We start from the raw sequence: 14564 nt of genomic DNA on the forward strand, positions 1-14564 counted from the left end.
AGAAGTACAGATGTTGTTTGCAAGACGGCTCGCCTCACTTTCAGTTACATAGCAGATTATTATCTGAAATGACTAAGTGGAAGTTATTTAATTTAGCTACGGGAAAAGATGTCACAAATCAATATCACTTTGTAAAAGGTTGGATGATAACAATCAGATCTGTCATGTATTTGTGGCATCAACTGAAAGGTCTCGGTTTCAAATTTTTAAATATGAGGAATCTGAATCAAGATCCACTAGAAAATCTGTTTTGCCAAATTCGTCAGCATGGAATTGCAAATTCTAATCCCACTTGTCATCAATTTGTAGCTGCCTTAAAAACTGTAGTATTAAATAATCTTGTCACACCAGTCTCAAAATCTGCGAATTGCGAAAACGATAATTGTGAAAATTTGAACAACTTTCAACAGTTTTTAAGTAATACTTGTGATAGCGTTCGCAACAGCGAAGATGAACCATTAGAGAACAATAGCGACTGTACTCTTCAATGGGTTGATTTTGAAGAATTGACCACTGATGCCTCTCAAGCGCTTTCTTACGTGTCGGGTTATCTTCTAAAAAGGCTAAAACTTTCTGATGAAAATTGTTCAAATTGTCAAATTGATTTGTTTTGTACACAACAAGAACAACATCATCTGTACACGGTTTTTAAGGAATACTCGACGAAAGATTCATTAACGTATCCAAGTAATCAGATGATCACGTTAATACATAACGTACACAACGCATTATTTCAGTTTTGTGATGAAAATGGACATAAGTCCAACTTAGAATCAGTTTTTAAAACAATATTTTTCAATAACTACAGCAGTAATTTTTGTAGCGACCATCGATGTGATAAAATAATCATCAAAAATAGTTTACCGTTTTTAATACATAAGTATGTTAAAGATAAGAAAAAACCGGTACAACTAACTTCAGGTCATTACGAAAAAACCAAGCAATTTAAATCACTGTGATTTAGTTTTACTTTTTGTTTCATTCATTTACATTTTAGTTTATTTTTCATGTATTAGGTTTTCGAACTATTTAGTTCTATAGTTTTTTTTTTTTCAAATTTATTACAGAGTTATGTATTTTGTTATGCATTATTTATTATTTTGGAGTTTATTACTCATTGTTGAATAGCTCTTAAGTATATATTAATGCGACTGGTATTACTTTCTGCATTTCGAGAAAACATGAGATAACGTTTAATCTTATTTATAGTTTATTTGTCATTTTTATTTTCGGTTTCTGGTCATAGCATTTAATTTTTAAGGTTTCTCGAACATGCTTTTTCTCAATTATTCACTTTGAACAAATAATCATTTTATTTTTTCAAAGTCAATAATTATACAAATTTATTAATTGTTCACAATTATACAATTTATACATTGTAACAACCCTTCTTATGTAAAAATAACATGTGTATTCATTGCTGTTTGGAAATATGTGAAATAAAAATGTATTTCATGGTATACATATTAACTAATTCGTTCTTCTTTTGCGCATTCCCTTATTTATTTATCATAATGACACTTCTACATTATTTCCGACTCATATAGGCCGTGTTCCGATATACACTATACCAGTATTGAAAGTCTATAATTTACATACAACGTAAATTATAGATTTTCAGTACTTGGCAGCGTATATCGGATCACAGCCTATGGATATAGAGTCGAATAGACATAGAATCTATAACGTAGTACCAGGGCCAAGCTACTTGGAGCGTGTCGATCGCGTGTTTCCACCGACTAACAAAGAGCTTGTGCTTCTCTTTAGTATATGTTCTGTGGCGGGTCCTGAGCCGTGCGCTTCGCCTTATTGCCTCCCGCACAATCTTGGCGTACAGGACAGTGTCCTATGAGGCGGCTACCTTGCTCGCTAGGATCCCCCCTATGCATCTATACGCAGCATACATCCGCCGCGTTTATATTATCCTTGAAGAAATGAAGAGGGCGGGCACCTACACTCCTGATTCCCCTAAGGAGATCCGAGCGGAGGAATGGTTGGTCCTGAGGAGACAATGGGCAGACCACATCCGACAACCGAACCTTGCGGGGAAGAGAACCAGAGAGGCAATTGCCCCTAACTTCGATGATGGGATGGATAGATCCGTGGGTTTTCTCTCCTTCAGAATCACCCAATTATTGACTGGCCATGAGTGTTTCGGCTCCTACCTCCACAGAATCGGAAAGGAGGAAACGCCCATTTGCAGGCACTGCAACCTCGCACCGGACACGGCAGAACACACATTGTCCGAATGTAACTCCTGGAACCTTGAGAGAAGAGAACTCACTGCCGCGGTTGGGCAGGATCTCTCTCTTGCCTCGGTTGTCTCTTCCATGTGTAATTCCCGAGCAGCGTGGAATGCTTTTGCTACTTTTGCTGAACGCGTGATGTCCAGAAAAGAGGACGACGAAAGAAGGAGACAGCAAGGCTTGCTAAACCAACTAATCGTCGATGGCACGGTCCCGGAGGACCCGTAGTGCCACCTTTTGCGAACTGTTTGCGTGCGGTTTTTCTTTATCGATTATGTATTTTCGCGCTTCCAACGCGACGTGCGACCGTGGAATTGCTTCTCTGGCGCTCGGGGGCTTCGGGCGCCGGCCGGCGGCGAACCCTTTCCTCCCCCCTGGGGTCCGGCGCGTCGACTGGTGCGACGTGTCCGGATCTCCTGGGGGGCGGTTGGGTCCGGGGCGGTCGGCGTCTGGCGTCTCCGGTGGGGCGCCTCGGGGGCCTTCCTTTTGTATGCGGATATCTTTTGATATCTCACTGGCGAGCACTATTGTTCTTAATAAGTGTTCGATTTCGCTCGATAAAGCAATAGCTGAATAATAGAAACGGCCAAATTACGAGCAATTAATAGGTGTATATTTATTAAAACCACTTTGACAACGTATGTGTTCGCAATATAAAAAAACCAACGTTAACGTTTCGGCCTTACTTGGCCTTCTTCAGAACAAGCCGCATAATTCCAACTTAATCGCTCCTCAGAATTTAACGCATCAAATCATATTAAAAGAACGGAGAATTCGCAACCGTCGCAATATGTAAGAGTCAAAACCTCAAGTGTTCGTCAAATGTATGTTCTCAGTCGTCTCCTTCGCTGCAAAAACGACGCCACTGTCCGTGATGTCCCTGCATACGCAAATCTTTATGTCACCCGACCGTCTTAATGGTAACTGAACACAGTATAAAATAACGATAAAAGACGCGAATTGATTATGTAAAAATTTTTGTCAACCAGAACACTCACATAAGACGTCGGTACAGCGAGGTCACACATACGCTCTGAATGTCAACGTGAAGAAATTCAAGCAAGCGCGGGTAAACGGCGGGAGTAACTATGACTCTCTTAAGTGTAGATTTAGGCCCTCTGGTAGGGAGATACCTCTCTTAAGGGAGTCAGGCTCTCTCAGGCCCTTGATTCTCATACGAGTCTCTTTGGACCTGGGGTCAGAGAAAGTTACTTGGGCTGGTGATGCGAATACATAGCCTCTCCCGGTCAAGTCATACCAACCCTCCTCCTCGAGGTCTCGCTGGAACACTGTGTAAGGTGCTGCTTCGGTTCGGTCGTCGCCGGGCGTTGCTCCGAGCTTGACGCCGTCCGATATGCGCGCTGCAGTAACCAAGTTGGTGGTATGGCGACCTAGGTGCGCCCCAAAGGGCCTGTAGTGATATAGGCCCAAGTACCGATGTCCATGGTGAGTTGTGGGGCCAAGAAAGGGCACGGTTATCTGGGGAGCTCTCGGTTGTCAATCCGTTTGCTCCCCAACACGCAGTAAACTATGGAAAACAAAGAAGTGAATGATATACCCCCGGGTTCTCGGATGGCCCGGGAACTGCGTGCAAGATGCGCTAGTGATAGTGCCGTTGGTGCGGAGGTGCCTGACGGGGTCGTAGCTGGACCGTCGCGTACTTTTAGAAGCAGATTTAGGTCCGAATACACAGAAGGGACAGGAACATTTGGCTGTGAGTTTTGCCCAAAAGAATTCCGGACCGTGCGTGGTCTAAGTGTGCATGTTACTAAGGCCCACCCGTTGGTGGCCAACAGCGCTGTGGATGTCGAGCGCGCGAAAGCACGTTGGTCTGTGGAGGAGGTCAGGCTCATGGCTCGTGCTGAGGCTTAAGCCACCTTAGCCGGGGAACTCTTCATGAATTTACATCTGCAGGAGAGGTTCCCCCATAGGAGTCTCGAAGCTGTTAAGGGTAAGCGTCGTCAAGAGGCTTATCGCGAGATGGTTAGAGTCTTCTGCCAAGAGTTGCAATCGCGTAATGCGGTTGCCATCGATGAGGGCGATAGGGGCGGCGCGGCGATGACAGGAGCTGCTGCCGTCCCTGCAACCATAGAGCCTGACATTGAGGCCCCTAGCGCACATCAGCCTTCTCCTGAGCAAAGATCTCAGAGGCTGCGGGACATTATCAACCAGCTCATAGAGCAGAGCTCAGCGTTCCGTAGCTATCAGGCTGATACTCTCGTGGGCATCGCGAGAGATGCTTTACTGACGGGGGTGGTCGACGTCCAGGCTATCGAGAGATGGCTGGGCATGATCTTCCCGCCGTCAGCTGTGCGCCCTCCACAGCGCGCCTCGACTAAGCAGTGCAATCCTCCTAACACAAAAGAGAGTAGGAAGCAGAAAAGAAAGAGAGAATATGCACATGTGCAGTCTCTCTATAAGAAGAGCCCAAAGGCCTGCCTATCGCGTGTCCTCGGAGGCGGCTCGGTACGTGAGCGGCCGTCCGCTGTCGAGTTCGATGAGTACTGGCGTCCCGTGATGGAGGCGTCCAGTGGCGCGGATGGAGACATGACGGCCCTGCGCGAGTCGTACGGGGAGGCGAGGCAGGTAGCGTGTACTAGCCGTCGCCGTCCGCCGACAGCCAGAGGGATTCATCTCGAAGGCTTAGGTGAGAGCGCCGCCAGTGGCCCAGCTCGGGTGGTGGATAAGGCCTCGCTCTGGGATCCTATAAAACCATACGAGGTTAGAAGGATTTCTATCAAGACTGGTACAGCGCCCGGATTGGACCAGATTACGCCGAGGATGTGGAACGCGGTTCCGCTTGTTCTCCGTGCGCTTCTGTTCAATCTGCTGCTCCTGGCAAGAAAGGCGCCCTCGTCGATCGCCACAACAAAAACTGTATTCCTGGAGAAGGGGGGCGCGTCCGACCGGCCAGCACCGGCGGATTACAGACCTCTCAGCATAGGATCAGTTGTGATAAGACATTTCCACAAAATTCTCGCTAAGCGATTAGCGGCCCTGAACGTGTTCGACACTCGCCAAAGGGGTTTCCGACCGGTCGATAGGGTGTGTGAGAACATCACAGTCCTGTCGGCCGTGCTCGGCGATGTCCGGAGGCGGTATCGAACGTTACATCTGGCGTGCGTTGACGTGTCAAAGGCATTTGACACGGTCTCGCACCCAGCCATACATAAGACTCTCGAAGAACTGGACCTCCCTTGGGAGTTTAGAGAGTATATCAGGGCCGTCTATTCGGATGCGCAAACGGTGTTAGGATCCAGCACCAGTGGAGTGTCGGCCATCAAGATCGGCCGTGGCGTAAGACAGGGTGATCCATCATCGCCGCTACTGTTCAATCTGGTCGTAGATAGAGCACTAGCTATTCTTTCGGAGGATGTTGGCTATCAGACGGGGGATGAGCTGATCAGCGCCTTGGGCTACGCAGACGACATTGTGCTCCTTGCCTCTACCAGGTCTGGTCTGCAGGAGAACCTGACACGGCTTCAGGCTGCCTTTGCGCGGAATGGATTAACTATCAACGCTAAGAAAACAGAAGTGCTGTCCATGGTGGCGTCCGGTAGGGACAAGAAGGTGAAGATTGACACAACACCGTACTTCACCTTGGGGGGAGTGTTGATCCCGCAAAGATCCCCTGTCGATATCTGGGCGTACCTGGGCTGCATGTACGAAGGTGCTAGGGAATTTGCCAATGATCCACCCCTAGCTCAGTCCATCGAGCAACTCACGAAAGCGCCTTTGAAGCCGCAACAGTGGCTGAGGCTCTTGCGTGACTTTCTTCTACCACGGTATTATCACCGTTGGATAGTGGGAACAGTCACGGCCAAAACGTTGAGGGGTGTTGATATTTTGGTGCGCAAAGCCATTAGACGGTGGTTACGTTTTCCCCATGATGTTCCTGCTGGATATTTTCATGCGCCGATACAGAGTGGCGGGCTTGGTGTGCCTCTACTCAAGACTTTAATCCCTATTCTGAAGTTCGACCGACTGCAGCGGTTGTGTCGCAGTACTCTGCCCGCGGCGCGCGCCGCCGCCGAAACCACTTTTGTGGCTAGGCGGCTGGTCTGGTGTGAGAACCAGATGCGCATCCGGGGTAATAGGGTGCAAACGACCGCTGAGCTCAGACAACAGTGTGCTGCCTGGTAGGGCGAGTCGTGTGACGGGAACGGGCTCAGGGAGGTGGAAACATCGAAACTGAGCTCCCACTGGGTGTCGGCGGGAGCCGACCTCATTCCCGGAGCCGACTACGTGCACTATCATCACATACGGGCCAACTGTATTCCGTCTAGAGCAAGAGTCTCCCGAGGTCGTGATGGGCGCGAGGTTCGTTGTCGTGCGGGTTGTCCCGATATCGAGACGCCGGCTCACTGCGTTCAGCGTTGCTTCAGAACGCACGGAGGGAGAATCCTACGGCATAACGACCTTTGCCGTCGAGTCGGTGGCTTCTTACAGCAGAAGGGATGGCATGTCGATGCGGAGTTAGCCTATTCGACCTCTGCCGGCCTGAGGCGGCCCGACCTGACCATTGTTAAGGGTGATGAGGCAGTGGTCGTTGACGCGCAGGTGGTTTCCAGCGAAACTGCGTTGGAGGTGTCGCATGACCGCAAGGTGGAGAAGTACCGATCTTGTGATGATCTGGTGGACCGGGTGGCGGAGCGCACAGGGGTGCCGCGTGATAATGTCCGTTTCACCGCCATTACGATCTCATGGCGAGGTGTCTGGAGCCCTAGGAGCGGGGGTGAGCTGCGTAGTTTGGGCCTAACACCTGCCCAGCTGCGTACGCTTACGACTCGGGTCCTCTGGGGCTCATGGCTAAATTGGAAACGCTTTAACGGCATAACAACCCGTTATATGCCAGGGCGGAACGTTACCGCGATTAGTGGTGCACATCGGAATGGCACGTAGAGTTGGGTGCCTCCGCATCAGCGGACTAGTAGTAAGAATGTGTGTGTGCATGAGTAGTAGAGTGAGAGCTGCTAGACAGCTCCTTTCAAGCACTTCCAGGGTGTCCGCTGCAACACCGACAGCAAACCACCTTGCAATATCGTTGTAGGTTTGAAATGACTGTCCATATTGCAGTCGTTTTGCCTTTAACGAAACAAATAGCCAAATGCCTCGTCATCTAATTAGTGACGCGCATGAATGGATTAACGAGATTCCCACTGTCCCTATCTACTGGTGGGAGTAGACATGACTATCGGAAGCACTTTGCAGGACGGTGCTCGCGTGTCTATCGGGAAGAGCTAAGACAGCGCTCAAGATCGAGGGAGTAGGAGTCTCCGCGTAGCGGAGTGTTGTTGAGTACTGGGGCGGTACTCGGGTGACCGGATATGGTCGGTTGGCACTCGCCTGTGCCCCGATCATGCCGGTTCACCCGTGAACTACGGGCCGACTCTAGGCGCGCTCGCATGTCTGTCCGGAGTTCCCGAAACGGGTAATCTGGGCTCAGAGTGGCTTCTGGGTGTCTCTCTTTGAGACGTGGCGTACCCGGTTGAGCTAGCTGGCCCGTCCCGACAGATGTTGCGAGTGAGAGGCGGTCTAAGGGCGTTCTGCTCTCCTGCTGTGTTGCGCCACGCGCGGCGGGAGAGTAGGGCGTCAGCTACATCTTGTGATGTACATCTTAACAAGACGGTGGGTGACAACCCCCGACGCGTTTTATCAAGCAACACGCCGCGAAGACCTATATCGGCATCATAGGTCGTCGGTCTCGGAGTGACACGCCGCGAGTGAACTTGGTTTCTCGTGGGTGTTGCCCTCGGCGCAAGCAACACGCGGCGTGGGTGCCGCAGGGCGACACGCCGCTGAGCAACACGCCGGGAAAGCAGCACGCCGCAGAAGACCTAAGTTTAGTTGCTGAACACCATCCTAAGCAACACGCGGCGTTGATCTTTTGAGGTCGACCTTTAGTTCTTAATGGAAGTCATGATCTACGGGGCTGTTGAAGCGCAACACATGCTGTACCGCAGCACTCAGCCTATCACAGTCAAGTCGAACTCCACCTCCAGCGCTGGTTCCCACTGTAAACTACGAACAGGCTTTGCCTTAAGTAGGCCAACGGAGTTAAGGCGATACGCGAGTTCCCTCGGCTCGCGGGCCTTCGGGCTGCTACCGGCTTTTTCCGGAGAGGGTGTGGGGGTTTTGGGGATGAGTGAATGTGTGCGTGTCCATGTTTGTGTTCGTCGGGTGATAGAGATGCGGTCGGGTGTCGATGGATATTTCTCGAAGACTAACCAAGCGGGGAGTAGTAGACCCGCGACCGTAGGACGCGGATATGTTAGTACCTGACCTCTGCGGCGTAATAAATGGTAAGTTCTGGCCCAGCGCCAGTAAAGTCCATGTGAAACCGCATGTTTAATGTGGGAGAACCGCTGTCCGTGTCTGGGCGGAGCCTATTCGGGAGTTGAAGTCGGCCACCCGGGCGTATGTGTGGAGGATTAGCTGATCACTATTTCCTCATATCCTGCTAGTGGGAAGATACACTGGCAACGTCTAGCCCGAACTTTGGGTGAACGGTGTCGAGGGGCATACGTGCTCATTCAGTAGAGGTGACGTTAAACCTTTAGCATCAAAATACATAACCTTTTTATAGAGTCACGTCTGCATGGATAGAGGTGATCGCCCGACAAACTGCTTCTCAGCTTCCGTGCAGTTTAACTAGAGTTGTTACCCGGGGATAGATGCCCATACGCGTATGGGCTGCCATGATGGCCGAACCGTCGTAACAAAAAATACGCGTAAAATGAGGAACATAAAAACCCCAAACCCGGACGGATTAAAAGTTGACAACAAGGCTAAAACTGAAACGGACAAAACGAGCACGGATACGGATAAAGTGGACGGACAAAAGACTGGGACGAAAACGGCGACGAACGTGGGCGACGGACACAAGGTGGTCACGAAGGCGGTGACAGTGACGCTGACCAAGATCAGCCAGAAGGGTTCGGAGAAGCCGCCCTCTCAGGAAAGCCTGAAAAAGTTAGCTATCAAACAGGCCCTACGTGACACAAAAACGGACGATGACGGTTCGATCGGTGATCCATTCGAACGTAGTTTAAAGTTGGTTAGGAGCCCGCCTAACCCCAGGACCCTTGCGAGGGATGAAAGGCTTGACTCGTGTGAGATAGCTGGGGAGAGTCTTGCCCGAGGGACTGATCGGCGACGGGCGGCTTCAGAGCGGCCGCAGACAAGTGGTGGCCAAAATGAGGCCAATGTAGTGAGTAGTGAGTCAGAGGATGAGGAGGTGTTCGAGAATGGCGATGCGACGACTCGAGAGGAGTCGGCCGCTGCCGCAATGCATAGTGTTAGGTTAAAGTTGGATGGTATCCTCTCTGACCCTAACGCCAAATTCACCAAGACGGCCGGGCAGAAAATAGCGGCGTTGTTTAGTGAAGCAAGCAAGATAATTATGCAGCTGGGTTGCGACAACGCATTCTTGAAGGGTCGTCTGGCGGAAAGGGCGGAAACGAACCGTCCACCGCCGGTTTCATTCGCGGAAGTTGTGCGGAAGCGCGTGGAACCTCGTCGCGAAGCTACGAATGTAAGAGTTCCCGTTGCGTCGGAGGCGAAGGACAGAGGTGGACCGCGTGTTAGGGACTGCTCAGTCATCATAGCGAGCAGCGCCGAAAAAGGAAGATCGGTGGATGAAGTTAAGAGGACGCTGCTGGGGGTTATAGATCCAGTGGCGTCAAACATTAGAATCAGAAGCGTAAGGAAAGCTAGGGACGGTAGGGTCATACTGCAGGCGCACTCCAAGTCTGATGCGCTAAAAATAATTGCAAACGAGGCGATCAAAGAGAAAGGGCTCACGGCGGCCCTTCCCGCGGACAGGAGGCCGCGTATGATAATGTACGATGTGCCCAAAGATATGGATGTCGATGGTGTCAGGCGTGCCATGAGTAGGCAAAATCCGGAACTTCTGGACGGGGTCGAAATAAAAACCTACGCGGAAGAATGCGTGTTTCGATTTAAATTGGGCAAAGAGAATGAGGATACCGTGAACTGGGTAATCGAGGTGACACCCGGAATGCGCGATAGGTTTAGAAAGGCGGCAAGGGTATATGTGGGTTGGCGAAGTTGTAGGGTCGCCGACTTTACAGCTCCGACCAGGTGCTTCAGGTGCCTGGACCTAGGTCACGTTGCGAGGCACTGCAGAGCAACGGAAGATACGTGCTCCCATTGCGGTCAGGGGGGTCATCGGCGGGACAAATGCCCAAACATAGCTGGGCCAAAAGTGTGCGCTGTCTGCAAGAGGCGAGGGCGACCGGCTAACCACGCGGTAGACGATAGGGGGTGTCCCTCGTACGCGGTAGCAAGGAAGAGGCACGCTGACACCATCAATGGCTAGGCAGAACACGCAGGGTGTCTCGGGTATGAATGTGGTGCAGTGCAACTGTCAGAGAGCGTATGCGGTTATGTGTGACCTGGGTGAAATGTTGTGTGAACGTCGAGTGAGTGTGGCACTGCTGCAGGAACCGTGTGTAAAGGATGGAAGAGTAGTTGGACTCCCGCTAAGGATGGATGTAATTGTGTGTGAGAGTGAATGTATCAAGGCAGCAGTGGTGGTGAATGATCCCAATCTCGATGTGATGTGTGTTAGGGAGTGCACGGACGAGTATGGCGTGTGTGTGTGGCTGAAAGGAGACTTCGGCGAAATGTATGTGGTGTCCGTGTACTGCCGGTTCGGTGAGGACATCGAGCCGTATCTGGCGTACATGGACAGGGTGCGAATGGCAACCAGAGGAAAGCGCGTGTTGGTGGGTATGGATGCGAACGCCGTCCCTCCCTTATGGTATAGTAAGGGTAGGGGCGGCAGTAGAGAGAGTGAAATGCGTGGCAGAGCGCTTGAGGAGTGGATTGTGGCGAATGGTATGATTGTGTTGAATGAGCCGAGCGAGAGTTACACGTTTAGCGGACCCAATGGGGAAAGCGACATTGATGTGACTCTCGTGAGCGATGTGACTGGGGGGTGCCGGTATGAGTGGGAAGTCAAGAGTGACTGGGGTATCAGCGACCATAATGTGTTGCTGATACGTATGACGTATGGCGAGAATGCTGAGCGGATGGAGAGAGTGAGTAGGTGGGTGTGTAAAGACGTGGACTAGGAGGGTTATAAGGGCGATCTGGTGGAGTATGCGTCCGAAGATGCTGTGAATGTGATGGATGACTGGGATGCGGACAGCTTGGCGGAACGCGTCACCTCGTGGATCCTGAGAGCGAATGATAATAGAATGAAAAGGCGAGTGTGTGGGGTTGCGAGAAAGCTTGTGTGGTGGACGGATGAACTGGAGCGTATGAAGAAGGATGTAAGGAAGCGTAGGCGAGCCTACCAGCAAATGCGAGGGAGAGATAGGAACCGAGTGGAAGGCTGTTTGAATGCGTACAAGCGTACTCTGCGAGAGTACAAGAGAATGCTATGGAGAGTGAAAGAGGAGAACTGGAGATAGTTCGTGAGTGATAAGGAAAATAAGGATCCGTGGGGTGATGTGTACAAGGTGTGTATGGGGAAGTATGGACGGGATAGGCTGAGTGCTATGAGAGTGGGTGACAGAGTCACGAGTACGTGGGAAAAGAGCGTGAATGTGCTGCTGGATCGCTTCTTCCCAGCCGCGGAGATGGAAGATGTGCGAGTGGCAGAGAGAGAAAAGGTTGAAAGGTCGTTTGAATGGGATGAAGTGGATGTGGCAGGGAAAGCGATGAAAGTGGGTAAGGCACCTGGTTTGGATGGGATAACTGCGGAGATGCTACGTGCGACCTGGCGTGCAATTCCGGGATGGTTGAAGCGAGTGTATGATGTGTGTCTGAGTACCAATCGCTTTCCTACGGTATGGAAGAAAGCGAGAGTGATTGTACTGTTGAAGTCTCCTGAGAAAGTGCGGTCGGACCCCGGATCGTACAGACCGATTTGTCTGCTGTCTGTGTTGGGGAAGCTGTTAGAGCGTCTAATGGTAAACAGACTTGAGCGACGGATGTATGGTAGAATGTGTGAGGCACAGCACGGGTTCGTGAAGGGGCGTTCAACCGAGAGCGCGTGGAATAGCGTGCGTGAGTGTGTGAGTGGATCCGTGCACAAGTATGTGTTGGGAATTTTTGTGGACTTCCAGGGTGCCTTCGACAACCTGGAATGGCCATGTGTGCTTAAGAGACTGCGTGAAGAGGGATGTGAGGAGATTGGGTTGTGGGAGAGCTACTTCGATGAGAGATGGGTATGCATGATAGGAGCGAATGGGGAAGTGTGGAAGAAGGTTCGGCGGGGTGCTCCGCAGGGGTCCATCGGCGGCCCAAATATTTGGGACCTGCAGATGGACAAGCTCCTGTGGGAGCTCCGCCGACGAGGATGTATGGCGACGGCGTATGCCGATGATCTGTTCGTGCCTGTCGAAGGGCAGAGCCGAGCAGATCTTGAGAGAATGGGGAACGAGTGGATGAGAATAGTGAGCGAATGGGGTGCGAGTGTCGGTGTGAAAGTTTCAGAGAGCAAAACTGTAATGATGCTCCTGAAAGGGAATATGTCGGAAACGAGACACCCGAGTGTTAGTGTAAATGGGAAGCATGTGAGGTACGTGAAGTGTGTGAGATATCTGGGTGTATGGGTGGGCGAGCGAATGAGTTTTAAGCCGCACCTGGAGTGTATGAGGCAAAAGTGTGTGAACGTGGTTGGGAAACTGAGACGGGTCCTAAGAAGCGAATGGGGATTGCGAAAGAAAGCTTGGCGTGTGATCTACAAGGGACTGTTTGCTGCGTGTGTTATGTATGGTGCGAGCGTGTGGTACGAAGCCATGAGGTATGGGTACGCGCGTGACGCGATTAACAGGTGCCAAAGAGTGGCGATGGGCGCCTGTTTGAATGTCTGTAGAACGGTCTCCACGGAAGCCATGCAGGTAATAATGGGTGGTCTTCCGTGGGACTTGGAATGCGTCAGAAGAGGTGTGAATGCGAGAATGAAAAATGGTTGGAGATTGAGTGAGAGTGATATTGTGAGCGAAGAGGAAGTGAGTGCAAGAGATATGGTTGAATGTATGGAACTGGTGAGTGATAGGCTGTATGAAAGATGGCAAAGTAGATGGGATAATAGCGCGAATGGACGAGTGACGTATGGCTTCGTACAGAATGTGAGGTTTGCCGAGAACTGTTTGGGATTTGAGCCGAGCTTATGGCTCGGCTATGTCCTGACGGGGCACGGTAGTCTGAATGAGTTCTTGTATAAAAGGGGATTGTCTGAGACCGAAAGATGTGCGTGTGGTGCTGAGTGCGAGGATTGGAAGCATGTGATGATTGAGTGCGAAATGTATGAGGACATTAGGACCTTGGACGAATGGGGAGTCAGGGTGAGTGAAGAGGGTTGTAGAGGAATGTGCGATCTAACCTCGATTCTTTGAACTGACCTAAGTCTGTTCTGTGTGGTATGTTTTCCGTTCTACATAACGCGCTACTCTAAGTTCTTACTGACTTATATTATTATATCTACCACGTTCCGCCACGACGACTAAAACGTAACGTCTTACTCTCACTCAAATTGTAAGCCTTTATTCCAATAAATACAAGCTAATTGTACACTGGCATTAATTATAACCATCAGGTTATGGGCCCAGTACGGTGCTAGTGCGAGAAAATTGGAGCACGATAAAGCAATATCGTAAAAAAGGGAGGTCAGTCTCTCAGCCACGTGTCAATTTCCTTTGCCAGTTTCGTGTCACAAGATGACGACGGAAGACTTTAAGTTACTACCGTTGACCAAGGATACCTATCAGCGCTGGAAGTATGAGATGCGTTCATGCCTGAAAAGCATTGGTGCGACAGGAATTGTCGAGGGCACGACTCAGTGCCCAACGGGGTCTAGTGAAAAGGAAATCTGGACGAGGTTAGACGGCAAGGAGCAACGGGTGCTGACTTGTGCATTGTCTGACGACGATCATGCAGCAATTCGAGACTGTGAGACTTCACGGAACGTGTGGCTTAAGATTCAATCGATTTATGAGACGAAAACGAACGAGAATAAATATCTGCTCAACCAAGAATACCATCGGATGCACTTCGAGGAGGGTCAAAGCATCGCCAGCTACTGTGCTCGGCTGGCTGTAATTCGTCAAAAATTGAAGACGGTCGGCGAGGAAATGTCAGACTCAGGTTTGGTTACAAAATTAATTAATGATTTACCACCGAGGTTTGATAATTTCAGGTCGAGCTATTACATACAAGCTGCCTCTGGTGTAACGCTGACGTTCGACAAATTAAGAGAACAGCTGATGCTAATCAAGGCTAACGTGTCTAGTACTGCAGCCAATAAAGACACAGGTGACGCTTTGGTGACACAGGGCAAAGGTC

At 50.4% G+C, this 14564-nt stretch overlaps 1 protein-coding gene across 1 annotated transcript; it reads left to right on the plus strand.

Moving 5' to 3' along the window:
- Window positions 1-1934: 1934 nt before the first annotated feature.
- On the plus strand, window positions 1935-2474 carry LOC139781962 (uncharacterized). The gene has a single exon (XM_071720840.1). It carries the CDS (start codon window positions 1935-1937, stop codon window positions 2472-2474), a length of 540 nt encoding a protein of 179 aa, XP_071576941.1.
- Window positions 2475-14564: the final 12090 nt, after the last annotated feature.

The sequence above is a fragment of the Temnothorax nylanderi genome, unplaced genomic scaffold (assembly GCF_030848795.1).
Source record: "Temnothorax nylanderi isolate EJ_2023f unplaced genomic scaffold, tnyl_v1.0 TNYL_tig0377_pilon, whole genome shotgun sequence".
Lineage (NCBI taxonomy): Eukaryota > Metazoa > Arthropoda > Insecta > Hymenoptera > Formicidae > Temnothorax > Temnothorax nylanderi.

What these genes read in the sequence shown, in the direction of transcription:
- LOC139781962 (XM_071720840.1), top strand. Translation starts at nt 1,935, where the DNA reads ATGAAGAGGGCGGGCACCTACACTCCTGATTCCCCTAAGGAGATCCGA.